Source organism: Crocodylus siamensis, chromosome 12 (assembly GCF_052110815.1).
Source record: "Crocodylus siamensis isolate JL-2025a chromosome 12, ASM5211081v1, whole genome shotgun sequence".
In the NCBI taxonomy this organism is placed as follows: domain Eukaryota; kingdom Metazoa; phylum Chordata; order Crocodylia; family Crocodylidae; genus Crocodylus; species Crocodylus siamensis.
In genome coordinates this window covers 36,381,899-36,409,554 of record NC_143406.1, presented here as the reverse complement: position 1 = coordinate 36,409,554, position 27,656 = coordinate 36,381,899, and the positions used below count along the sequence as shown (strand labels likewise).

Below are 27,656 nucleotides of genomic sequence, written 5' to 3'. Positions count from 1 at the left end.
GCCCGCATCCTTGGAGAGAATGATGGACAGCTAGTCATAGAAAGGAGAAATTGTGCGCTCTGCCCCAGAACAAGAGTTTTCATCCTCGGCCAGGTGAAACGCACATCTCAGGGCCTTGATTTTGCTCCAGCACTGTATCCAGTCCCAGTTGTGCCCTTGCACCTGCATTTCTTTTGCTATTGCAGTATACACCAGCTTATTCCTCGGGTGGGGGACAGCCGCAGCTGGACCCATATCCTGGGGGGCAGGGGGAGCTCTGATTTTCCATGACAAACAACACATAATCAAACACCAAAATCTATAGGTATTTAGAATTAATTTTATTATAGTGATTGAGGCAGTGGTAGTCTTTCGAATTGCTTTAAAAGTGTAAATATATCAATAAAGCATTGTGTTCAACTGATACCCATATATGTAGTATTTAATTTTAGTTGTTGAAAAATGTAGATTTGGGGGTTTAATCAGGGAATTTAGGATTTTTATTAGAGAATTTGCCATTTAAACAGAGAAAACTAAGATCCCTGGGTATGAATCCTCTTTAGAGCAGGGAGCAAGAGTCAGAGTTGCTGTAACCCAGCTGATGAGGTAATTTTCTGATGTTTTGCCTTACTAGATGTAAAGAATTGTAAATACTGTGGTGACCTGAGCCCTGGATAAACCCCCCCACACACATATTGCCTGCTGCAGGTATCAGAACTTAGGCCCTGATTCAGAAAAGCATCTCTTTGCACTTAAAATTCCATTGAGCTCCACTTAAGGATGTGTCTAAGTACCTGCCTGAAGTTAAATGCATGCTGAAGCTCTTTAACAAATTACAGATTTGATTAGCCCCTAGCCAGATTTCTAGTAGGAACTCCTCAGGAGTATGTACCTCATTGGGTATATGTTCAGATTTGAGAATGCAGACAGTTGAGGATGACTTGTAATTTCAAATGTTCAAATGCCTGCTATCCTAAGGAAAGTAAATCCAAAAATATTTTATATTTTTTCTCAGCAGAGTCCTACCTATAGTGCGGCCCAATCTGCAGATTTCTACCCTTTACAGTTCCACTGAAATCATGAGAGCTGCAGTCTAGTGCTTGCAATCTTTATTCCAGTCTTTAGTTACAAAACATGTTATACAGTAACACAGCTGGAATAGTTTTCAAGCCGAAAAAAAAGTCAATATCCCATGCGTTTGTGTGATAAATAGGCATTCAGCTGATTGTAGAATAATATTAGAATCCAATACATCCACGGGCAGATCTAGACTTTGGAAAAGGGGGTGCAGAGGTGAGGCACCTCATCCCATGTAACACAGCGTGCATTTTTCTCTACTTTATAAAGAAACTAGAAGCATCTGCTAGGGGCTGGATTGTTCTGTTTGAGATGGAGGCAAAAATAAATAGGACATCACTGAACCAACTTAAAAGCAACTTGCAACATATGAGCTTCAGGACCAGGCACAGGATGGCAGAACAAAACCTGGCTGTACTGGGGGAACACTGAGACCGAGACAAAGAAAGGAGGGTCCTTAACAGCTTGGGAGTGAAGAGTTTAGAAGGGATTGGGTCCATTATAACGAGCCACGAAGTCAATGGACTCCCTCCATGGGTGTCTGGTCAGGGACCATGGGGGAGAGGGTGTTCCCCTGGTGGCCAATCCTGCTGATGGGGGGGGAGTCTCGCTGGCTGGGGTGGACCGATCTCACTCACAGTAAAAGTGGCCGTGCTACTTTTGCTTGTGGCCCCGCTCACCAGCTGGCACTCACAGGGGATGCACTGATGCTCCTGCCTGCCCCCCTGCCCGCCAGCTACTCAAGGAGTGTGGCCTGAAAGGGGGCGCACTCAGAGGGTACATGTGCACCCCTGTACACCCCCTGCGCATAGCCCCTGACTCCCTTGGGACTGCTTGTCTGGAGATGCTGGGCCCAGCCCGGCGGGTGGGTTTAAACTTTGGCTCAGATCAAGTGTCTTGGCCTCTGGGCTAAGATCAAGTGGGGGCATCCGAATCCCAAGTCCTCCGGGCTTAGGCCTGCATATAGGATGCCTTCCAATGGATTTGGGAGTAGGATGCAGTGCTGGATTTAGGTTTAAGCTACTTACAGTTTAGGGCCTCACGATATGAGGGGCCATCAAATAAGAAAAAAACCTGACTCAGTATCAAGTTTTATAATACTCAACTGGTAAATACAGGAGATAAACGAAATATGGGAAAATGACCCTTTAAATACGGACATTTTTTTTTTCTAATATGACAAAAATATACATACATTGGATTATTTTTATCGTATGGGGCCTCTTAAATTGGACATAGCTTAGGGCCTCAGCGTGTCATGACCTGGCACTGCAGGGTGAGAGCCTGGGACAGAAGATGGTCGCCGGCTGTAGCTGCACAAGGTGTTTAGATCCACTGATGCCTGCTTGATCTGTGCAGTTTCTGGAACAGCTGAGTTTCGCTCAGTCATCATGACCTGAAACTGATTTGGCTGATTTGACCTGGAGCACGAAACATATTAATAATTATAAATAAAAAACACCTAAAATAAATAACAACAACAATAAATATAAAATAATAATAAATAAAAACAAATCGAAATAATAATAACAATACGTAAATAAATAAAACAAACTCAGGCTGGAGCAGGAGGGACAGGCCTGGCGGGCGGGCAGCACCGGTTCCCGCCACGGGAGGCGCCCTGCGGGAGGGACTCGGGCTCTGTCGCTTGAGAGCCGTCCCGGTCTCCATGGCAGCCGCAGAGACGCTCACCTGCGACTGACAGTGCTCTCCACCAGTGGGGAGCGGGCGAAGGGAGCCGGGCAGCCAATCGCAACGGTGCGGGGGCGGGACGGGGGAGAGGGGCTGAGGCCGAGCCGGCGTGCGAAGTGCGTCATCACTGCGCGCCGCGGCTGGCGGGATGGAGGCGGCCCTGCGGGGGTTGCGGCCCGGCTGCCGGCGCCTCGGCGGCGGGTCGGGTGCCCCGAGGCTCCGCAGTACCGGCGCGGCCTTGGGCGGGCTGAGCAAGCAGCTGCTGGACCGCATCGTGCGGGTGGACCACGCGGGGGAGTTCGGGGCCACCCGCATCTACGCGGGACAGATGGCCGTGCTGCGCCGGACGGCGGTGGGGCCCCTTATCCAGGTCCGTGCGCGGGGGCGGGGCGGCGGGTCGTTGTGGGGCCGCGGAGTCACGTCCAGGGCGGCCCTCTCGTGCGGCACCGTCTCAGCCCGGCCTGTGTGGCAGCAGTGGTCCCCGTTTGTGGCCTGTTGCTTACAGTGTCACAGACTGTGCGTGTCAGCTGCTTGAAGCTGCTCGCCTCGCTCTGTACTCTGTAATGTAACTGCTCTTTCGTTAACACCGTGATGGCTGAAACGGAGCAGAAGCTGTTTGAACCTTTTAAAGCAGCTGAGAAAAGGACTGTATTCTGTCAAATGTCAAGGCTGGTGTTGGAGCAGGGGTGGGCAATTATTTGGGCCGAAGAGCCACTTAAGGAGTTTCGGGGAGCTGCTGAGGGCAGGGGAGTGGTCCTGGGCTCAGCCCCTGCCGCCTCCCTCCCAGTGGCTGCCTTGGAGATACCAGTTATTCCTGTCCAGCTCTGTCCACCCTGCACCCACTGCCGGGCTCTGGACAGAGCAGGTGGGTGGGGGCATCTCCAGGGAGACCGGCCTGGGACTCCTGCAGGTAGCTGGCAGATGGGATGGGACCACAGGTGAGCAGGGAGCAGGATGACTGGGGCCCGGGGCAGAGCCACAATCTGCTTACTGCGTATCCCTGTGACAGGTACTGGTTCTGCAGGCAGCAGCCGGCTCCTGTCGTAGAACTGGCACCCATTGCAGGGAAGCGCAAGGAATGGACTGTGACTCTGCCCCAGGCCGCACCACCCCGCGTTCCTGGCCCTGCCCACCTCTCCTGCTTGCCTGTAGCCATGTCCCATTTGCCAAGCTGAGCATGCCTAGCCTATGAGGGTCTTGGGCTGCTCTCCATGGAGACCCTGCCCTCCTGCTCTGTCTGATGCCTGGCGGTGGGTGTGGTGGACAGGCTGGGGTGTCCGGGTAGCAGGGTCAGGTTTGGCGTTGGTGCTGACAGAGACACTGGTGGCGGCAGCCGGAAGGAGCTGTGGCTCTGGGGGCTGCTGGGAAACCAAGTCCAGCAGCTGTACCACCCCTGCTGTTCCTGTGCCACTTGCCCGTGCAGACTACAGCTCCTGGGATACCTGAGAGTTGTGTGTGGGGATATGGCAAGCTGTGCTTTGCGCTAGGCAGCACCCCATACCCAGAGGCAGCAGGACCAGCCACACGTGCCATCACCTGGGCTGCCCCCCAGGGGCTGTATTTTGCCCACCTCTGTGTTTGAAGCAAGAGGCACTCTAGAAAACAAAACTTTAATTCAAAGGTGCCAAAAGCTTGGAGCAAGCTGTTCCTGCAGTTACTTAGTGTTTTTTACACTGAGTTCAGTTAAATGCATGTTCTGGGAAAGTGCATAACCTTTTAGGGCATGTCCAGATGAGCATGGTCTTGCAGTATGTGGCAATGCAAAAAAAACCCTGGAGCAATGCACAATTGGCCAGCGCAAACTGCTAAAAAACAGAACCAGCCTGCCCAGTGCCACGCTCCACTGCCAGCCAGGCTCCATGTGGCACAGTCACCGCAGCTGCAGCCCCAGGAGGCCCCATGGACCCAGGTAAGGCTGTTAGGGCCAGCACAGTGTTGGCCCCAGCCTCCCCTACCCCACTTGAGGTAACTTGCCATGCTCCAAAACATGTGTGGCATGGGCGTTCCCCAGCGACAAGAAGCAGTGGTGCTAGGTGTATTGCTGCTACTTCTCCCCAGGGAACCAAATGTCTGTATGCGCCCTTGGTGTCCCAAGGCCAGGTGTTTAAGTAGTAAACAATGTGCTAGCTCTTTTAATTGCAGAATATGTTTCTGACATAATACAATAGTTATCTGACTGGATGAAGGGAATCATTGCCATACAGTTCTTCCCATTGTTGTAGGTATGAGGTTCAGACTCAAAATAAGGCTTTTTTTTTTTTTTAAATAAAGGGAAGGAAAAATGATGTAAAATGGTCATAATCCATTACCTAAATTGTCAAGTATGAAATTTAAACAGCAGTTTAGAACAACTAACAGATTGGCTTTTTTCTTCTGCTCTCATCATTTCCTAATTTTTCAATCATGGAACTTTCCAAGTTAGACAGGACAGGAATTCCTAATGTAAAATTAAGGGGATTGAAGGGAAATATTACCCATGTGCATACATATGCATTTTCTTTTTACATCGGAGAAAAATAATCCCAATTCAAAAATAACTTATTTTCTAGAACACTTTTAAAGGTCAGTTACAAGTAATATGAGCTAAGGTTAAAATCCAGTGCATCTTCCTATGCATTTATAGCTACATTGCAGGAAAGCATAAACATAAATAAAACTTACAATTTCCCTTCTGTTGCAGCACATGTGGAATCAAGAAAAGGAGCACCTGAAGAAGTTTAATGAGTTAATGATTGCCTATAGAGTTCGACCCACTGTTTTATTGCCGTTTTGGAATATTGCTGGGTTTGCTTTAGGTGAGCTCATGTTGTTGACATTGGCTATTAATAATGTAGATCTGGAGTGAATTGTTTAACTTTAATTTTTTTCATAATCACAGGTGCTGGAACAGCTTTACTTGGAAAAGAAAGTGCCATGGCCTGTACTGTGGCAGTGGAAGAGAGCATATCCCATCATTATAATAATCAAATCAGGAAACTAATGGAGGAGGATCCAGAAAAATGCAAAGAATTATTACTGGTATCTGACTACACTTTAAAGATTGTTTAACACATTCTCTGGCCATGTTTTGAGAGTTTATTTTTAAAATGACATGGATACTATAGTAGGATTTACAGCAGATTATTTTGTGTCAGAGTTTAAAATATTTTTGCCTAACACTTAGGCAGAAAGATGACCCTTTTTGTCGTTTAAAGATAGAAGTTTTCTATTTGAAATACGTTTAAATTTAAATGTATTTGAATTCAGTTTGGGAGCCCACACGATTTCTCCGTGGCTCTAAAAATTGCATGAAGTTGGTTATTTTAGAACAGGGGTCAGCAGTGTTTTTGGGCACAGTGCCAAAAACACCTGCAACCTTGACTTGTATGATGTTGTTGACGTGCCAGCGGCAGACAGTGAGGGAGCTACAAGGGGACTGATCCTTGTAATAATGCAGCCCTGATGCATTCCCCACTGTCCTCACTGAGGCACGCATTCTCTGCCATCCACCATGGAGACCAGGCTGCTCGCAGCTGGTGGCAGGGAGGCTGCAAGCAGTTGCACTGGGGTCCATTGACTCCCTGTCCAGCTCGTTACCTGCAGCAGGTGCACATGTGCCTCCCTGGCAGATGACAGGGAAGGGGCCAGGGCTGCACTGCCACAACGAAGATCAGGCCCCTTGTGACTCCCCCTGCTGTCTCCTCTGAGGCATGCATGCCAAGCAAAAATGCCTTCACTCCGGTATGTATGTTGGGGGCTTGCCTACCTCTGTTTTAGAAGCTTCTGCCTTGTACTGTATAGCTCTGGGTTCGTCTCATTGGAAACTGTAGGACAGGGTGTTCCTCAAAAGCATTCAGCTGCCAAAAGATCTTATCCTCAGATTTATTATTCCTTAAGTGGTGGTGGTTTGGCCAGAAATTTATGGTATAGTATAATCTGGATGAAACCTGTATAAAGACTATTGGTACTAATCTGCTGTGTATATACATCTTTTTTAAAGATTATAAAACAGTTCCGGGATGAAGAGCTGGAACATCATGACATGGGGCTTGACCACAATGCAGAATTGGTAGGTTTAGAGCATTATTAGCTCAGTAGTGTGTGTGAGTGCATCTAGTGCTCTAATGAAAATGTAGAGGATGGGTAGAAAATAGTAGTACATACCATGAAATTCTTCACTCTGTGTTTTTGTTTTGTTTTGTTTTTTGGACATAGATCTAAGGTGACACTGAAAAACTCTTCCGTAGGATATTAAATGATGTTGGATTTTATTTTCATACTGAAATTTTCAGTTTCTTTCAGTAACTTGATAGTATCCGTTAGAATCCAGGCGTGCTGCTATCAAATGCCAATTTTCATGGTTAATGCAGTACGCTCAGATATGCTGTTGCATTTAAGAAAATTCAAATACTACATAGCTGAAAAGATCAGATTGATGTGTGTGCAAAATACTGTTTATTCCTTTCCATCTTTAGGGTACAGACATCCTCCTGTATTCCGAATACCACTTAGCCATATTTATTAAGGAGGGAAAACTTAACATGCCAGGAACTTTGGGTGGCCCCTCTAGTTTCCCCTTTTTGCACCCCCCACCCCCCAGTCATAGTTGTGTGAGGAAATTGCAGTATGCAGCTACTGGGATGATACAACACACTTTTTTTTTTTTTGGTATACACTACATGGCTTACTGAAGAGTCTTTCTTTGTTTTCTAGGCACCGGCTTATTCACTTTTAAAGATTGCTATACAAGTTGGATGTAGAGCTGCAATATTTTTATCAGAAAGAATTTAGTGCTCTTTTTTGAAGAAGATGGTAATAAATCAAGACAAAACCAGTGGATTGTGACTAGACATTTTATATAGTTGTTTTGTATTCTTTCATAAAGGGTCTAGTTCTGCCATTTTTACTCACATTAAGTAGTATCTTGTCCAGCAAGCACAGGTCCATATGGACTAATTCTAAAGTGAAATACAATGTCTTGTTTTTAAAGCTGCTGGTTTTTCAAGTATTCACAAGGTGGCAGTAAAGCCTATGCATATTAGTCTTTGTACTAGTACAGACTTTAAAAATAGGGGGAATCCCCCAATTTAATTTGAAAAAAAAAATACATTTAGCACTGACTATTTTCTGAGTGTTCATTTTCAGGGTAAGTAAATGAAAGATTGGTAAGAATATTTCTCTCCATTCTACCCTGAGTGAAGGTTGATTATTGCAGACCTCTGTTGTCATTGTTAAAATGACTGCTTGCAATCTTGTATTTTTGCTGGCCCAAACTTTGAGGTACTTGCTCCCTTTCAGCAGTATGAGTTTGTTGTCAATGTGGGCTCTTTGTGATTTATTGAGAAGCAGGTAGAGACAGCAACACAGCACACCTGGATGATTGTACCCAATATCTTCTCAGTGTCTTAGCTCTCCGTGGGCCTCTTTCCTACCTGGATTTCTTTAGCACTGAATGAATAAGGGTATGCTGCAGGCACGGTTGGTGAACTCAGACTGGTGAGGCGGGTGGAGCTTGCAAACGGGGGTGTTCCAGCTAGCCAGGCAGTCTGGCCGGGGGTGGGGGCTGCAATGTCCCCTTCCCCCCTCCCCCCCAGCTCCTGGCTGGCTGCAACCTCCCCCCCACTCCCATGGGATGCTCCACCCACCCCACCAGTCTGAGTTCACCAGCTACACCTGGCACACTGACTTTCTCAGGGCAGGGACAGAGGGTTGCCCAAACTGTACCAGCCTGGCATGGAGCAATTTAAATTAGGCAGATAAAATTTCAACCGTTGGGTGCGTCCACACATGCAGGCACATGTGCTTGCAGCAGCTCAAATAGAAGCAGTGCAAATTTGAGCTGGGGCTTTTTGCCTCACTGTATGTGCTCGGACATGCGCTTTGTTGTGGAGCAAATTGTGCCACTTGGGGCAAAATAGCCCTGCCTGGCTCCTCCGGGATCTGCAGCCAGGGGGAGCTAGAGCCCGAAGCCAGCACCTGTGCTCTCCCCAGCAGTGTAAAAAGCTGCCCTGTCCTGGCCCTATCCATACAAAATGCTGCCCTGGCAAGCAGCTCAGGGCTACTCACTTTCAGGAGCTTCTGGGGCCTGGCCACTTGGTACCTGGGGACATTACCCCTTGTGCCAGCTGGACTGCTGCAACAGCATCCCAAATCCATTTTTAAAAATACCCCAAAATCCATGTTCTTCCACTGTTAAGACAAAAAACCACTCTACACCCACACCCAATATAGAGAGAGACAGCAATCAGTTGGGTAATGCTTTATGTGTATATTTACAATGTTAAAGCAATTTGGAAGCCTACCAGTGTCTCTATCATCATGACAAAATAAATTCTGAATACCTGTATGTGTTCATGTGTACTTTTTGTTTTCTTAACACATGATGGGTGTGTGATGGGGGGGATGTGGTGTTTGCAGGAAGGGGGTGAGAAGGGGTGTGGGGGAAGGTGGGTGGGTATGTGTGGGTGGCTGTGTGGGTAGGTGTGGGGCGATTTGCTGGGGGGACTGTGGGAGTGGGGGACCTTGTGGGGGGGCTGCTTAGGAGGGGTTAGGTCCCCAGGCCCACACAGGGTCCAGCCCCCCCCCAGCACATGGAATGTGCCCCCCCACCCACAGGGCCCCAGCTTGCCCCTGGAGGGCCACAGCCCCTTTCCCCCACAGGTCCCCAGGCCCCTGCCCAGGGTCCCAGGCACCCTGGAGGGCCCCAGCCCCCACCCCCAGCACCTGTAACTGATCTTTGAAAGCAGCAGCAGGGGGACCATGCACCAAGCCCAGTTGGGTCCATCCGGCCCTGGGGCTGCTCCTGCCACCCAGCCGGGCCCATCTCCTGGTGGCAGGACCCAGAGCAGCACATGGGGACTGCGTGCCAGGCCCAGTTGGGTTCTGCCACCCTTGGGGCTGCTAGTGTTGCCTGGCCAGGCCGGGCAGCAGAAGCAGCCCCAGGGCCAACAGGACCTGGCTCGGCTCTGCGCAGTCCCCGTGCACTGGGCCAGGCCAGGCAGCATGAGCAGCCCAGGGCCCCACATCTCCCTGCCACCCCTCACCCCCCCCCCACCCCTCCCCCTTACCTTGGACAGTGCCGGGGCAGCCAGAGCACCAAAGAGAGGCTCTGGCCAAAACCAGAGCGTCTCTTGGAGGACCAACCCCCTGCCGGCTCCAGGCACAGTCTGGAACCGTGCCTTGCTCCGCTCTATTGCGGAGCGGTTTTTTAGACCCCTGGATATCCAGGGGTCTAATTTTCTCCCCGCACTGCAAACCTGCAGTGCAGGGAGCATTTTTTTCATTCCCGCACATGCCTCTTGCCCTGCCTCAAAGGGATTTGAGGTGGGGCAAGAGGCACGTGCATGCTTGTCTGGACGCAGCCATTGTGTGTACTGTATACTCTATTAGGGCTTGTGATGACAGAAAAGGATAGTCCAGACAACGCAATAATCCATTTGATATATTTCAAGTATATAAATAAAGCAGAACTACGGCCCTTTCCAACTCCCTTTCCAGAGCACTGGAATTGAGGCAGTTAATGGCCCTTAGCTACTAAAGAATAGGAGTGTGATGTGGATCTTCTTATCTTGCTTTACTTAAATGGTAAGTACTCACCAGTCTTATCCTATAGTAAAAGAAACAGTGGACTTCAAGCCAGGCAGTTGCCAGTGCCCTTCAGCTTAAAGCACTTTCTGCCCTTTTTTCGTGGCCATTGCTACACAGAATAATTTCCAGGTACCTGGGATGTATATGTCAGTAAGATGTGTTGACTTGTTTGGTACTACTGATATTAAGGTTCATGAAGATGCTGTTAAGGTTTTGGGTTAGGACATGTTTAAAGGTGGGGAATGCATTTTTTTTATTATCCTGGGGTGGTTGATGTAAAATCCTACCAACAGTGTTGTAAGCAGAATGAAGATGAAGAGGAAAGCACAGATCTTTTCCCTTAACCAATTTCCATACTTAAAAGGTGCTACGTAGACAGTGTGCTCTGTCACCGCTCAAAGCGGCAGTGCCATTTTGAGTAGCAGTGGATGCTGCCACTTCAGAGTTAGCTTTGTTAATATTACTTTCATCCTTGCTGTTTAATATAGATTCTATTTAGCCAGTTTGCCACATTAAAGCTTGTAGTATGTCAAAATATTTATTCTTCCGGCAATATTTCCTTAAGACACAACAGCAAGAGAAACTTACTGAAAACCTGGCTCTGTAACTGTGGAGTAGCATTTTCTCCATGACTTTACTGAGAAGGACAGAATCAGAAACTGAGGAAGAGTTAGTAGGGCTGCTCATAGAGTTACTGTTAACGTGGCGTCAGTATTACTAGCATAAATCCTGTCTTACCATGAGCATGTAACTCATCAGTAAAAATTAATTTCTTATTAAAACTTGGCATAAAAAATCTATGCAAGAGATTAATCTGTACTGTTTCTGAAACTTGTTCAAAAAAAGAAGTTCTTCAAATCAAAGGTGGTTCTTTCGCTAGTCAAAGCTGTGGAATTCATTCTCCTCTTGATCCGCCAAAGCCCCAGACTTGCTCATCTTCTAGACAGGTTGCAAAGCCCAGCTTTGTGGAAAGTAGGATTGGATTCATATGATTAAATAACTGTTGAAATGCACTTTGTGAAAGTATGATCCTGCTTTTGCTGTCAGTTGTTACGTTGATCCAATGATCTTTGTTAAAAGATATTTCAGACATGATTTTTTTTTCACTGTTGCAATAATAGATCTTTCACTATAAAGAGAGAATGGAATTTGCTAAGATGTAAAGCCAAAAATGTACCTGTAAATATATGAAGAGGTCCAAAAGGATCTGAAGGATCAAAAGCTTAGTGTTGCATGCATGCACCAAATGAGCTAAAAAAGAAAGAAATGCGGCTTTACAAAATGGTCACAAGGGTGAATGTTTTTCTGGAAAGCCTGTAAACACAAGATAGCAAGATCTTCACAGAGCAGCATTTAGACATTGCTGCATGAAAAGGAAGGTAAGCATTCAATCAAAGCTGAGGATTTAGGGAGGGAAAAGTTTTATAATATAAATCCATGCCTCCCCTGAGTTCAACTGTCCTGGTCTCAGCCATTTTGTCAGGATTTCATGCTAGACAGGCATTTTTGGTGCCTTCATAAGACCAGGGTATTATTATTTTCTAAGTCTGATATTCTGAATGGAAGTGGGACTCCAAACAACTTTTTCTCGAACAAATGTTTTCCAGAAAGAGAGAGCCCTGTGTTCTTGGAATGAGGGGGGCAAGGTGTGGGTGGCCTCTGAGGCCATTTCTCTCTAACTTTGCAGTGTGCAAACATTTTTGAGACAAATCTCACTTTTAACACATTGTGGTTGGCTGAAGGCTGGAAAGAACAAAGGGCAGGAAACTTAGTACAGACGTGGGCAAAGACAGACTTTATACTAACAGTGGAAACATTCACACCACCACTGTTGTCATGAATGGCTGAAACTAATATACTACGTTCAGTTTAACACAATATCAAAGAACATTGCTGTCTAGGCTCTCAGACAGTAAAATTATTTCTCCAGATGTAAGCTTGAATAGTAAACATAGCTCAGAGTAAACAGCAGGTTATTCACCGAACACATTATGTCCTATAGTAGGATTTGCTCTGTCTAGATATTAGAAGGGAATGCTTGCATCAGTGCTGTGAGGAGCGTGGGCCTGAGAACTATGGGCCCAGCTTCTGAGACCTGTACGTCTCCATTTGCTTTGATGTTATTCTCATTTTGACCAGTGTAAGGAGGTGAAGAGCTATACCCTGCATTCCTGTTCTTATTGAAACCTGTTGAGGGTGTTATACTATGGCTGTAACTAATGGTGAGGGATGGTACTGGGTGGGCCCAGATCACTTAATTTGATTTGTGCCTCGGTGTGGATTTTGTGATAATTAGATAGCTGCTACAAGGATGCTATTTTCATTTTCTTTGTGTTTCCCAGCCATAAGAAGGAGTTGACTATTGTCGGCTGTCCAGCCTGCCTCTGGCAAGCAGAGGCCAAACAGATCTGTAAACCTATCTTGTGCACTACATAATCCTGTTGTACCATATATGCTCAAGTGTCCTGGCTCATCCTTTGTTGACAGAGCAAAAGGAATTTGGATTAGTTCAGGTATCTCCAAAACGCAAATGTCAGAAAAAGAGGAAGGAGGATTTATTTTTTTCAAGGCCTCAGTCTGGGTGGCTGGCCATCGTTTCTCATCGGATGGTTTGGTAGGACAGTTCTCATGAATCACAAAGCAAGATACCTCTGAATCGTCTACTGAAATTGTAAGGCCCTCTGTAAACATGCTAAGTACAAGTACAAATGTCTTTCCAGGACACAGCAACCCATCAGAACTATAATTACGATTTTGGGAAATACGACCTATAGTAATGTAGAGCCTCCTCCTATTTCTCCCTCAATCGTTGCGGGGGGTGGTGGTGCTGAGGAGGGAGGCTGTAGATTGCTACAGGCATGGCTCCAGTAGTCCGGGATTGCTCTTTTTCATGCCATGACCAACTAAGCCGTACAAGCAGACATTTGTAACATGGACCCAACCTCTCCTTTGGTGCATGTGGTCAGACCGACAGTGGGGGGTTATCTGGAAAAACTGAGTAGAACAGGCTGGATGCTTAGCTCCTGTAAATATCTGTGACTCCCCCAACTTTGATGCAGCTTTGTGGTTTATACCGGCTGAGAACCCAGCCTCCCTTAACTTCGTTTGCAACTCAGAAGATGCTGTCAGCAACTCGCATGAAATCACAGCCAGTTATTTTCTATTTTCTCCAAGCGGGACAATGTTAGTTGTATCTGCCTCCTGCTTTCCCTTAATTTTATTGTGCCTCACAAAGGGGTTTGTTTGATTTGTGAGATGCTGAAGGGCACTCCAAATCTGTAAGAGTTGAGAAACAGCAATTAGAAGTATTCATACCTTGTTTGATGTATATGAGGGACTCATTCTGTTAATCTTTCCAGATAAAGAAATCACAGCAAGGACGCCTTTTTACTTGATGGAAACTCCAAAGTTGTAATTTTTAAATTATTTGACACTGTTTGCAATTTACATGGCTTCAGCATGGGAATATCTTTCTTCCTTTTAATCAATTCTTTTGATCTTTTTCTTGCTGTCCCATCAATTTTTGTCTGTATGAATCCATCCCATCTTCAGTCTTTTCCCTGTCACTGCAGTAACTGTATCAGTAGGCACATTGCATTATTTTCAGCAGTCACAAGTTTGTGAAGTATCATTTTGTTTTGTTTTCAAAAAGTATTTTAAACAGAAAATTGTGTTTTATCGGACTGGGTTCCACACTGACCAGGTCATAATTCCAACTCAAGTAAACTTCCCGTTAGCTACCTGAGAGATTAGAGCAGGGGTGGGCAAAATGGCAGATCTGGGTGGTGGCCAGACTCCATTTCCCAGCAGCCCCCTGCCTGCATGGCTGGGGCCAGTTTCCATGGAAACCCCAGCAGCAGCTGCGCTGTGATGGCAGGGGGCTAGGGTTTCCTTGGAGACGAGCCCCAGCAGCACTGGCAGGGCAGGTGGCTGGGCATGGAGCTGCTCTGCAGCCGGGCTCGGATCTTGCAGTGTGTCGCAGGGGCACTCTGGTGCCCTGCTCCTATGAAGGGATACAGGTGCGGTTGCTGGGGCAACTGTAGTTGGTCAGCTGACCAGGAGGGGGCCTGGAGTGTATAAAAAGCCCAGGCTGAAGCCTAGCAGGCAGTTCCTCTCTGGCAGCCAGCCGAGCAGAGCGCCTGCGTGGGGGTACGGGGTGGCGAGAGCCCCGGCGGGGAGGAAGCATAGCCAGGGTGGCGTGGAATGTACGTTATAGCCGGGAGGCTTCTTTTGTGTTGCAGCCGGTTGGCTCGTGGCTTTGTGTTTTCTGTTTGCTATTGTAACACTGGAAGACCGGGTGAGGCTGTAGGGGTTGGAGGAAGCCTCATGGGAGCTCCCCAGTAGTGGGAGGGGTTCCCGGCGCTGGAGAGCAGCACTGCGTTTTGGGGGTGTCCCGACCCCAGCCCAGTGTGGGTGACATAGGGAGGAGCTAGTGGGGTGTCCTGACCCCAGCCTGGTGGGGCAGTATCGGGAGGAACCCCAGCAGGGCATAGGACCCTGAGAAAGGGGGTTGAGGGGCCAGGTGAGGCCGAGGCCGCCTGAGCCCCGATTGCGTGGGCGAGACAGACCCCAGTGTGAGCGGGAGCCCCAGTGTGGGTAGACCCCTAGGAAGGGGCGTGCAAGCAAGAAGCCCAGTGAGGGCACAACGTTCAGGGGGCACTGACTCCAGCCCCAAGAAAGGGGCTAGAGGGCCAGGTGAGGCTGAGGCCGCCTGAGCCCAATTGTGAGGAGCCTGAGCAAGGCGCAAGACCCATGAGGAGGGTCAGGGGGCCAGGCTCGGCTATGGCCACCTGAGCCCCAACCGCGGGAAGCATGGGGAGATGGGCCCCAGTGCGGGTGAGAGCGCGTGAGCACAGAGAAACAGGCCCCAGAGGGGCACTGTCTGTGCGGGAGAAGCCCCAGAAGGGGGCGAGCCGATTGCGAGGCCCTGGAGAGGGCGAGTACACAGAGAAGCCCCAGGGGAGGGCGAGTACAAGATTAGAGAACCCGGTGAGGGCAAGCGTATGAATAAGCGCCCGGTGAGGGCAAGTACAGGAATTAGGAGCCCGGTGAGGGCCAGCGTATGGCTAGAGCCCGGTGGGGCAAGTACAAGATTAGAGAGTCCGGTTTGGGCGGGTGTATGAATAGAGCCCGGTGAGGGTGAGTGTATGACTGTAGCCCAGTGGGGCAAGTACGGTGTGAGGGGATGGGGGTGTGCCACTTACCGTGGGACCCCGATCCCCAGATGTCCCCTGGAGAGGAGGGGTACGCGTTGGACCGTCCCGCTTCGCCGCTCTCGCCTGCCATGACTTGATGGAAATATGGGGTTCACCCTTGCCGGGAAGCTGGCGGTCCACGTGGGTACAGTACCTCCAAGGTCCAGGGGTCCTGAGGGCTCCTCCTCCCCTACACCCTCGTCCGGTCCTCCGGGTGGGGAGCCTCCGTTGGGGCTCCCTTGTCTTCGTCTTAGCTCCGCAGTGGGGGGGGGTACCCCACACCGCTGGGCCCTCCCCAGGAGTCCTATCAGCACCTAGTCTCCCTGGTGCTGATCGCTCCACTCGTCCTGAGGCGTCTCTAACTCAGGGGCTCACTCTCTCGACCCGGGGGAACTACAACTCTGCCCCCCTGCCTGCGGGTCTTCCCCGCGGCCAAGCGGCCCGCAGCCGCCGGAGGAGGGTCCCTCCGACCCAGCCTCCCTTCCCGGCTTCCTCCGGTGCAATGGCCACCGGTCCCTTTTGTACCTCCGTCTGTTCGGGGCCTGCTGCGCCCCCTGGCTCCGCCGCCTCCGGCCTTGCCGGCTGGTGCTGCGCCGCTCCTGGCTTCGCGGCGGTCGGCCTCACTGCCGCTGGTCCTTGCCGCCCGGCTTCCGGCTTTACCGCACCCGGCCCAGCCGCCTCTGGACCTCCGGCTCCCGGCTTCGCCGCCGCCGGCTCCCCGGCACTTGGCCTCGCCGCTGCCGGCTCCCGCCGCGTGGCACGCGGCGCGGCTGTACCTGCCTCCGCAGCTCCCGGGGCAGGCTCCCGCCGGAGCCTCCGTCCTCCCCTGCTCAGGGTAGGCGGTTCCTTTTTATCTCCCCGCGCCGGTCCCGCGTTGGCGCGGTTCCAGTTCCGGGAAACCTTAAGTTCCCCACCCGGCTTCCGGGCCCGGACCCGGAAGCGGGGCGGAACTCCGGGATTCCCCGCTCGGGCCGGGCCCCTCAGGGTCCCGGCCCCCTCACACACGGCAATAAGGAGCCCGGTGAGGGCAAACATACGAGCAGAGGCCTTGGACAGGGCCACTAAGGAAAGTGCATAGACGAGATAACGTCCAGAACGAGTGAGAGGCTTGGGGCGTGGTATTAGGGTTGGAAGGAGCCACGCGACGCCCATAGTGTTGCGTGCACCAGAATCTATCCATATAGAGCAGGGACCAGAAGGGGAAGAGCACCAGGTCCAAGGGGTCAAGCAAAGGCAGCCTCCCATTAGTATTATAGAACCATCAAAGTTGCAGCGGGCGAGAACGAGGGTGCTAAAAGGGCAACTTGGCACGGTAGGGGTGCCAGGAGAAATCACGGCTGCTCTTAGGGTCCCGCCCCGTGACACAGTGGTGACGGCAGGGCTGGAGCTGGGGCAGAGCCGCGATCTGCAGCCCGAATGCCCCAGACAGGGGTGCGCAGGCAGCAGACTGTGGCTTTATCCTGGCTCCGCACCACACTGTCACTGCTGCAAGGAGCTGGAGCAGAGCCGTGGTCCACTGCCTGGGGCATGCAGGCTGCAGATCGTGGCTCTGCCCCAGCTCTGGACCATGCTGTCACTGCTAGAAGAGCCCAAGCTGGCTGCGGAGCAGCTCCGTGCCGTGCTGCGCACCATGCCAGCAGGGACGGTGCCAGAGGGGAGTTTGGGAGGGCTGTAGCCACCCCCAATTCTGCATAGCCTGCCAGAGTCACCCCTCCCAGTGCCACCGCCACCGCCTGCCAAGCCCACCTCACTCCCACCTGCATCACAGCCCTCCCTACCCCCCACCAGGAAGAGGCTGGCGCCACTACTGCCTGGCAGCGCTGCTGGGGCCGCTCTCCAGAGAAACCCTGGCCCCACAGCTGACCCTGCTGGGGTCTCCATGGAAACCAGCCCCAGCCATGAGAGCAGGGGCTGCTGGGAAATGGAGTCCATTGCTGATCAGATCTGGCTTGGGCGCCGGACTGCCTTCCCTTGGATTAGAGCCAGGGCGAAATGCTAGGGGAATTTGATTACTGCATTTCATTGCATATATTACTATGCTGCTTGTACTGTGTGGGGTGTTTGTAACTTTGAACACTGCAGGAAGGACAAGGGTCTTAGCTTGTTTGGCATATGTATCCAGTCCCATAGAAGTATGGAGAAAAACAATCAAGTAAATCCTTTTTGCATGGTTTGATGTTCTCTCCAGCCACACTGGTTCTGTTTATAGTTAGTTAACTGAGGGATGGGTTATCTTGGTTGGCTTTTCTGAAAGACGTATGTGTACAAATGGAGGCTTCCTATGTAACTGGAAAAGGGAGTGAGGACTTTCTGAAGATAAGGACCTGTTTGAACATATGAAGAAAGGAGGATACAAAGAGCTCCTACTGTGGCCACCTGTACACATGCAGACGCCACTTCCTTATGACCTCCCTTGGAGAGTGGAGCAGGGAGGCGTAGGAACAAGCTAGCGCCTGGCTTGCTGTGTCCCCTTCCACAACACGCAGGAGGAATTGTGTAAGGCAGTGCCTGCTGCACCCTCTTAGCGGGTGGCACGATGGATCGGTTCCCCTGTGCGCCAGGCTTGGCTGGGAGGCATTATAATCTGAGCACGAGGCTTGGCCTAGACAGACCTATCTTCTAACTATGCTTTTCACCATGGTTTTTTCAGTATGGGTTTGGGCAAGCCCCTTAGGGGCACCTTGTGCTGTGTGGGGAGCAACGTGACACTGTACAGCCCCCGGGAAGCATTTTCCTCCGTTCAGGGAGACAGTGTCCATTCCCACCCTTCATGGTGCCGCGTGCTCCATTGGGGTTTGGGGAGGGGGTAGTTACTGACCAGTCGCATGAAGCATTTCCCGGTCGTTTTCGGTCACTGGATTTGCAGCTATGGCATTTGGCCTGCGTTGAATTCCTAAAGGGTTTTCACGTCATCTAAGCAGCAATGCTTAAAAAGGAGCAGCCAAAAATAGAGGCTGGTTTCAAGGAGAGATGTGTGAAGGCTGATCGTTTAACAAACTCCTGATGGGAGCCTTTCACGTGGCGCTCTGGAATAAAGCAAGAACTCAGGTTAAGAGAGCGATGGTAGTTTTGCAGCGCAGTTGTATCCATAAGCAGCCAGAGTTTGATGCTCATCAGGATGAAAGTAGGTTTTTTGAGGTCTTTGTGTAGAGTTATAGGCCTGCTCCAAAGGTCATGGATTGACTTCAGTGGATGTCAGAACGGACTCAATGCAATTACACCAGAGGAAGAAACACGAATCTCACTGACTTCTAGAGGACTTATCCTCTTCAGTCCTCTGGGGCTTCTTGGTGGATGTCCTATACCACTTCTGCAGTGCAGCCCTCCCCATTCCTCTTTCCTCTCCTCCGCATGCACCAAACCTAGAAATAAGGCTTCCCCAGGCGTCTTCTACCACCGTTGTCAAGCACGCTGAAGAGGCTTGCCCCATCAAGAGAAGGCCTGTGAAGCTGCCTCAGCGGGCCATGGCTATACAGCCATTACTCCCTATACAGCCAGCTGCACACTCCTTTGACCACTAATGAGGAGATCCTTAACAGTTTGTTAAAGTGCAATTTCTACTGAAGCAAAGTGAGAAGTACTCACTCAGTGTCTTACAGACATAGCACACTCCACGCCTTTCCCACGTGAGCAGTTCCCACGTGCATCCCTAAATGTTTAGTGTTCACAGATTGTCATAGGCCACATTCATGAGCTACAAAGGTTGTTGGCAAATGCATTCGCGTACCTAAACTGTGCCTGATGTTTGCTGTTGTCAGACCGAGCTTGTACTCCCAGAGGAAGAGCTGGGTTACCACCGTAGGCCAGGCCAGGCCAGCCCAGCCTGCAAGCATGGAAGTGATTGTCTACATGATCCTCGCCTTTCTCACTGGAAGATGAGGAATGCTAGCCATTTCTCTTCCATACTTCTCTGTCCTGTTCATATGCTGTCCTCTAAAGCAGTGTTTCTCAACCTGTAGTTCACGACCCAAAAGCAGGTTGCAAGCATATATAAAAGGGTCATAAGCAAACTTCCAAAATAGATTAACAAACTTTAAAAATGGATTCTCTTTTAAAGGAGAAAAACATGGCAAACCATGGCTTTTCCTTTGCAGGCTGGCAGAGTCCCAGCCTGTGGGGGCTGCTTGGGGTCCCTCTATGCTCCCTGCCCCACACACCAACCCACTGCCCCACACACTTGAGGCGATGCGTAGGGGGTGCATGCGGGTACACGTGCATCCCCTGAGCCTAGGGGTGCACCCCATACTAAAAGTGGTTGTGGGTGGTTGCTGCTTGCCACCCCACTGCTGACACCACCTGCGGCGGCTGCAGGTGGTCCGCGATTGCTGCTGGCCACTGTCAATGCTGCTGGTGGCATCTATGGGTGGTCGCCCCCCTCCCTATCCCCCCGCTGCTGACAGCACTGGTGGCTCTGCGGGAGGTCCTGCTTGCTGCTGTGCCTTCACTGCTGCTGCGCTCCCTCCTACCATTTCCCCCCACTCACCGGGGGCATGCGGTGTTCATGGCGGAGGGTCAGGAGTGAGGGGCGCTGGGTCAGGACTGGCCACTGTTGTTTACAAATGGGTCCTGGTACAAAAAGGGTTGAGAACCAGTGCTTTAGTGGCTTGTACTTGGGGAACACCACAGGGGTGCGGAGTGAAGTTTAGCTGGTCGTGGACTGGGGAAGGTGCTATTTTCCATGGTATCATACTTGTTTTTCTGACTTTTTGTGGATAAACCTACTTCACGGTTGCATTACCACACTGCATCCCTTCCCCAGCTATTTAATGTCTCAAGAAATGGCACTGGGCTCCCAGGAATGAAAGTTGTGGAAGAGCCATGAGCTCCCCCCTGCAAGGTGACTCCTATCATGGCACAAACAGTAGATCCCCACGATTCAGGGGCTGCAGGCTTCAGATGCCACAGCATCTTAAATATGTCTGTCCAGAGTGAACAGGTCAAAGAAAACTTTTTGAGAAGCCTCAGAGCTTTTGTCTGCTACCTTGGCCCTTCCAGGAGATTTTTTCAGTGGAAGGCAGCAATCTGGCCTTGTATAAATAAGTGTCTAGCTGCTCGGGTAGGTGGAGGACCACCAAATCAATACAGCAAACAAGCAACTAGTGAATAACAGACTCATTGCTGCCCACCTTGTTTGCTGTAGACTCTGACGTTCCTGCTAATAGTTTCCTTCCTTTATGGTATTTGCTGCACAACAGCTTGCAGGTAAAGGAGTTGTGTGAGGGGTGCCTGGGATATGTAGATTTGTTGGCCTGATGGAGCAGTCAGGCTCATGAAGTGTTATTCCCAGCCCCCCAGTCCATGTTTTTATGCTGTTTGGGGTACCTTTTCTAGACTAATAATAAGAAACACAGTTTCTAGCACTGTAAATGCAATTGTATTCTTTGTGATGCCACTGATAAACCTGGCTGTCAGCAGCTGCTCAGCTTTTAGGCAGGGGTGAGGGAGAAATGAATTATACAGGGTGCTTTCTCTGCATGAGGGCCACCAGCTGCTTTCTGGCAAACTGTCATAAATTGCTTCCGAATTAGTGGTTTGAAGGCAGCCGCACGGATGCCAGTGACGGTCAATGTTGGCAAATGGCTAAAATAGTAAAGGGATAGAAATGTGTTTGCTCTCACAAGGAGACTGAAATTAAATGCAATGGAAAATGACTTAAATCCTATTTATCCTGGTCTCAGTATTTGAAGCTGGGATACAGTAAATATCCTGATGACTCATTATGGAGTTTTCCTTGTTCTTTCATTTGGTTTCTCAAAAATTAGGCATCCTTGCAGAGGTGGATTTATGCCTACAAACAAATCACTCTCACAGGATGGTTCAAGGTGACTTCATGGTATCATTGCAAATGTCCTTTCTTAGTACCTGCCTAATTTGTCTGAATCCATTGATTTAGAGACTTGTGAAACGCCCGCTGCTGCTAACTTGGCATTTCAGTGCAAACATCTTTATTGTGATTCAGAATTTAAAAGAGTAAGCGTGACATTGTGACTCCCTTACTCGTATGGAGGAGAAGGAGAATGTTACTATGAAGGTCGGTGTACTGATTCTTTGGAAGAGGTGCTGTTTGAACTGGGTAAGGATATTAGAGCCTGATCCTACAGAAATAATAAACTAGTTCATGTGGATAATGCTCATGAGGTTTACCTTGCTTTGTAATAATCATCCACCTTTACCAATATTGTATTATGTTTTATTAGATGCTCTTGTTGATACTTTTAACTGGAGCCTCTCCGTTGCTCATTGCACTGTTTACTCTCCTCCCACTTTAAAATCTCCCCTAGAATCCTTTAGACTTCTTAAATGCTCACCTCTATTTATTTCACAGCAAATGTCTCCCGTCTGATTGATGTGTCCACTCCTCTCTCCCATGATGAGAAAAGAACAAGCCTCAAAGGCTGTCACACAGCTCCCGAGAGAGGAGAATACAAAGCACTAGGTTCTCTGAACCAGTGTCCGAATGCTGAGGTCATACTGCTGCTTTTTCTCTTTCATGATGTCACCGCACATCCCCTCATGCTGAAGGAGTTGCAGGTTTCATGGTATTCATCTCTGTGTGTGGCCTCTGCGTATGTTTAGCAAAGGTCACATTCCATTATTAAAACCTGCCTCTTTTACTGGTGATGTCAAAGGCCAGCCACTGAATCTCTCTCTTTGTGTTGCTCAGCAGGCAGTAAATCCTTATTTGTAAATGTGAGCTCAAGGGCAGTGTGACATGGTGCAGGGGTCTTGCCCTGTAACCAGCAGCCAGGAAACTAACCTTACTGTAGATGAACAGGTGGAAGGGGTTGGGATAACAGGAAGGTGCCTAAGCCTGAATCTAACTTTGAGTGCGTGGAAGACATGTAAAGTCAATGGAACAGCTCTGGTGATTACAATTTGGATTAGCTGCACTGCAGAATCAGGCTATAGGAGCTAAAAATCTGGATTGTGGAAGTAAACCGTAGAAATAGCATGATCATTTTCAAGAGTACTTTTGCTCTTTAATAGCACATAACAATCACTTTTTCAGTGTGATCATGTTGTTAATGCAAAACTCCCAACTTTACAGGCAAGAGAATTTAAGTTGTAAAACACAATGAGGTCCAGGTTCACAGCTTTTGAGGCAACTTGGCCTTTCTCTCCTGGTCAAAGAACAGCAGGACTTAAAATGTCCAAAGTGTAAAGGAGATTATGCTTATTCATCTTAGTAGCTGAAACACAGGCATGGGGCAAAAGCGTGGAAATGAATCAAGTGAATGATTAGCAATTAATGAGGCTCTCTCTCCCATCACACACTTACGTCAATAGTCTTCTATTATTGTGCTGGCACCTGGGAAGATAGATAGGTAACTCATAGGCTTCTATAGTAGCCGAAATGTATGTTTTCAATTACAAGAGCTGTCAGCTTGTCACTTCTTTCTGCTCGGTTTCTGTGATAGCAGCTATTCCAGGGCACACTTCTGAGTAGAAATTCCTCAAACTAAGTGACAAAAATAATTTTGTTCATCAATAAAAACATAATAACAGAACAATCATCTGAAGAGAGAGACAGTGTTTCAGAAACTAACCCTCTTGCTGGGGAGCTGAAACTTGCCGCCACTGACAAAAAAAAAAAAAAGCATATATTCAGAGGCATGCTGTTCGTCTGCTTTTATTTTCTTATCATTGTCACAAGTACAGAAACACACAGCATAAAGTAATGATACATCAGCATCCCAAATGTGCTGGTCTCCTACAGGTGCCACATGAATCATAATGCTTATTGTTTTGCAGCGAGTCATGGGCATTTTTATGTGTGAGCAAGGCTTTGGGGTAACCTTCATCCTTCAGTGGATTGTGTAACAACACATATGAAGAACTCTGAATGGAGCAGGTTGAAGGAGGGGAGGAGGATCCTGGTTTTTGCTTTGCCTGATGGTTAAGAGCTGCTTAAACAACCGTCAGGGTCTACCTTACACGCTGTCTGAATGGCGTGCTATGAAAGCAGTCATACAAAGGTGCTTACCCTCAGCTACTGGAGTTGGCATCTTAAACAGTTTTTTTCCTAAGATGTCAGTAAATCTTTCTATCAGCTCACCATTCTCCGTCAATAATATATTTGTCACTTAAACAAGAGAAGAACTAGCTGGGAGTGTCTTGTCTCAGTTCATATGTGGCTGTTTTGGTAACAAAGTATTTACTAGTAAATTTTTCCTTTATACTTTTTCTCTTCTCGTATCTGTAATGCATCACCATCTTATAAAAGGCGTTATGATATATACTCCAGATCTAGCTAATCTGTCATAGCAGCTTTTATTTATTCACTGTGGTGTGGAAGCTTAGATGTATTTAGATGAATTGTGCCATGCCCTCTGCAAAGACCCCTTTGTTGTTCCAGTTTATTGGCAAGATTTGTTTCACGTATGAAGACTTTTGCCTTCACAGCTAAGAGAAGTTAAAAGAACAAATTGCATTTATGATCTAGTATTACCTGGCGTGAGGATATAGTAGTTTTAATGGCAACAGGGAAGGTGTTTTGGAGGAAATTTTGGTGCGCCAGCTTTTTACCTATGGAGAGCTGGTTTCATTTTAGTCTTTGGTGAATGTCAGCGTACACTGTAAAGCTACTAGCAATCTGGCAAATTTGGGATGAGTGTCGATTATTATTATTGTTATTTGCTGCTTCCACCACTGGGTTGCTCAGAGAGCCCACAGTCTGAGAAGGGCTGAACTTAGTCATGTGTGTAGAATAGGGCTTCTCAAAACTTCAGGACTGGCAGGCCAAAATTACACAGCTCTGTCTGAGGTGGGTCACTCCTTCCAGCCTGGCTGCCACCAGCCACTGCTGCTTCTTCCTGCCAAGCCCCGCACTGCTGAAATGCCACAGAAGCCCTGGCTTCACGAGCTAGCGGGAATGACCCTGTGGGCCTGATCCAGCCTGTGGGCCATAAGTTGCTGATGCCCGGTTTAAAATATTACCACCTTCCTCAGCAGAGCAGAAGTGCCCAGCAGTGCTGCTTTCTGCAGGACCCTGAATCCTTCATAGGGTCAGTTTCCAGTTCATACTGTGCCACCATGATGGATTCAGGGTCTTGCAGAAAGCTAATTCTTGAAGATGTTACTTGGGGCTTTTTTTTTTTTTCCAGAAAAAGTTCTCACTGACTCACATTTAAGGTGTAAATCTCAGCTTTACACTCAAGCGTAGCATATGTTAATTTGCCATTCAAGCTACGTGAAATATGAATGTGTGTAATGTGACATTACATCTCTCCGTTAAAGGTTTTTAGTTTCATGATTTGCTTATTTTATTTCAGTTGTTCTCAAGGATTGAGGTGAGTGCAACCCAACCTTTGAATCCAGTTACTTCCAGTCTTTGGATCCAGATCCCAAATTCCCCTCATTTGTCAGCTCCTGCCAAACTCTTGCTATGATGCACATACTTGGAAGTTTGAGAAACTTCAAGCACCATCTGTACTTTGCAGCTGGTTGTTTTGAGTTGCCCTAAGGGACATTAAAATGTTCTATTTCTTTTTGCTTTGCTGGGCATATGTTGTGCCTGATTTTGTATGGCATTTTTATTATTTTGCTTTCCTTGGCTTCTGAAAAATCACTTTACCTGCCCTAGAAAGTGCCCTGTAGCTTCTGAGGGGAAAAACATAATCATGTTATTGGGCAAGTACAGCTATAACCAGATTATCTTGTTGCACTATTTTATTCTTTAACTGCTTCCAAGTCTTGTACTGAATATAATGAGTTACAAGCACAGGTATTATAGTGGGAATTGATTTTTTTCACATATGAATGGATGAAAGAGCAATACTAATCGTTTAGGTTTCTGTGTCTGCCTATTAATGTTGTATATCCCTTGTTCAGTGCAAGGAATAAGTAATAGGCTTTTTATTTCAACCATGTTCCCAAAGATTCCTGTGAAAGTGGTGCTGTGACATATGCAATCAATGGCAGACTTACATGCAGTCTGCAACAGGGCACATACAGGTAATCGCAGACTGCAGGCAAATATATACCATCACATGCAGGCTGCAGCACATTCACGGTCAATGACTGATGAAGACAGTATTAATTTGCTCAGTCATGTGTTGTCTTTGACACAACTACATAGCTCCCAGAGATCATGGAGCCAATGTGGACACCAGTCCTACGCACACTGCTCCGTTATGGACTCAGAAGTTTTGAGGAGCCCTATTCTACACACATGACTAAGTTCAGCCCTTCCACCTGATTCAAGGCCTTTAGACTGGGAAGTTAGTCAGGACTAAGCTGGACCTGGTCTGTTCAAACTATAGGTTACTCTGACAGAACCTGGAGCTGGACGGAGGTGCAGGACCTGTCTGGTTTCGAACGTCCTTATAGACTCAGAACTCAGCCTGGGTTTTGCCAACGTGCTGGCTAAGGGTCACTATCACCTGCAGTGAATCTGGGCTCAGTTTAAAGGGAATGTGCTGATTTCTGAGTTCAGTTCCTGACCTATTCTAGCCCTTGGACATTCTAGTCAAATGAGGACTCCACCTTTGAATATCCCACTGAAACTCATTTAGCAAACCAGCTCAGGTGTAGCAAACACTCAGACAAGACTCGGGGCAAAGTGCAACCAAGTCAATAAAACTGGATTCTAAAATCCAAGGGAGAAGACTTCCATCCTGACCAGAAGTTGAAATGCTGACTGCCTGGTGCTATCCAAATAGATGATATTTTTAACAGAGTAGATGGAGCAGAACAGCAGGCTCCTCCAGAGATGTAGGGGATGGGCAAATCATTCAAATGCCTTGTCACAAGGCTGCACAGTAATTTTCAAGCTATCAATAAAACCTTGTGGCGAAGGACTGTTTGTGTGTTGTGAACGGATTCTAAAATTCAGAAGAATTAGGAGTGTGCATTGTTAAATTATTCAAATAAATGCATACAAATTAAATGAAAACCTCCATGTAATTATAATTGAGTGCTCATTTCAGTGAACACACAGCCATTTTCGTTAACATTTTATATTTGACACTGGGAGAGTTCACTGTTGTATGCTTCAAATTTATATAGCTGAAAAATAAAACCACTTGGTTGTACTAACCACCAAACCCAGGATGTGACTTTATTTTAGGTTTTATATAATGCTTGTGAAGAAGAGCTGCTGGCTGAATTTGAGAAATGGGATGATGGATTTACAACAATTTTTTCATTTATTAGGCTCGTGAAATATCCACTGAACAGACAGCTCAGTAGTTTTCAGAAGACAAATGGGAATTTTCCACGCAGACAATACAAAGCTGGAACAAAACTGATTTATCAGCCTCCAGGTGTCCTCAGGTTTTTGGAGATCAGACATGTGAATGTGGTGAGTTGATTGCATTTTAGAGCATAAGCAGAACATAATAGGTACACGGAAGAGCAGTCTCTCATGTGAAGCTTGTATTTAGCAGCACTTGCAATTGCACTTCAAAGTGGGGTTGCCCATTTTACTCTTCTGCCCATCTCTGACCCACGAAGAGACAAAATACTTTATTGATTTGTAAAATAAGCAGACATGAGTGTGTGCAAATCCCTTAAAATTGGTGTTTAGGCAGGACTGGCTTCTTATTGCTGCATGTGTGTGTACAGTGCCTAGTGTGATGGGAAATGGGCACTGTTACATCAGTGCATTTACACCAGTAAATGAGTATGTGTGACAATAGTTGTTAATGTGTCAGGCTCCCAACTTAAGATGAGGCACTTAACTCTGAGTGAAATTCAGCGGTGGTAGGAGTCGGATGCCTGTGAAACAGAGCTGTGGCTTTGATGCAAATCCTGAGTATGAGGCAGCATGTTGCTGTGGACTGGGTGCGTGTCCATGCAGTCTGCGTTCTCCCGTGCGCTGGCAGAGCTGAGCTTGCCTGGCTGGTGGAAGGGGGGGTCCCAGCCCACTGTCCTCTGCAGTCCACCTCTCTTGCCCTGAGTGCTCACGCGGGAGACCGTGACTGGGACCTGCTTCTCCTTCTGTGCTATGAGCTTGATACAGGTAACGTGTCCCTCTGCTCCACCCGCTAGCTGTGCCACAAGCTGGTTAGGAGCGACATGAGCACTGATGAAGGGGCTGCGGACCCTAGCATTTTTCATTTCTTCTGCTGGTTCATTGCCAGCACTGAACTGGGGAGATGATACACAGAGAGATCTCCAGAGCCCTTTGAGATCCACTGATGGAAA

The 27,656-nt window shown here is 48.2% G+C and overlaps 1 protein-coding gene across 2 annotated transcripts; it reads left to right on the top strand.

The window, feature by feature from the left end:
- The first annotated feature begins 2,867 nt into the window (after positions 1 to 2,867).
- On the top strand, positions 2,868 to 9,073 carry COQ7 (coenzyme Q7, hydroxylase). Of its 2 annotated transcripts, XM_090024477.1 has the most exons (6): positions 2,871 to 3,022; positions 3,065 to 3,118; positions 5,429 to 5,543; positions 5,627 to 5,766; positions 6,728 to 6,796; positions 7,441 to 9,073. In XM_090024477.1, exons 1-6 carry the CDS (start codon positions 2,897 to 2,899, stop codon positions 7,516 to 7,518), a joined length of 582 nt encoding a protein of 193 aa, XP_089880603.1. In that variant the 5' UTR covers positions 2,871 to 2,896; the 3' UTR covers positions 7,519 to 9,073. The 2 variants fall into 2 exon arrangements, with proteins under 2 accessions (XP_089880602.1, XP_089880603.1); XM_090024476.1 differs by having other exon boundaries at positions 2,868 to 3,118.
- The last annotated feature ends 18,583 nt before the right edge of the window (positions 9,074 to 27,656 follow it).

Bases quoted from the DNA above. Each gene is read 5' to 3' on its own strand.
- COQ7 (XM_090024476.1), top strand. From the start codon at position 2,897: ATGGAGGCGGCCCTGCGGGGGTTGCGGCCCGGCTGCCGGCGCCTCGGC. The intron at 3,119-5,428 runs GTCCGTGCGCGG...CTTCTGTTGCAG, and splicing joins CGGTGGGGCCCCTTATCCAG to CACATGTGGAATCAAGAAAA. The intron at 5,544-5,626 runs GTGAGCTCATGT...TCATAATCACAG, and splicing joins TATTGCTGGGTTTGCTTTAG to GTGCTGGAACAGCTTTACTT.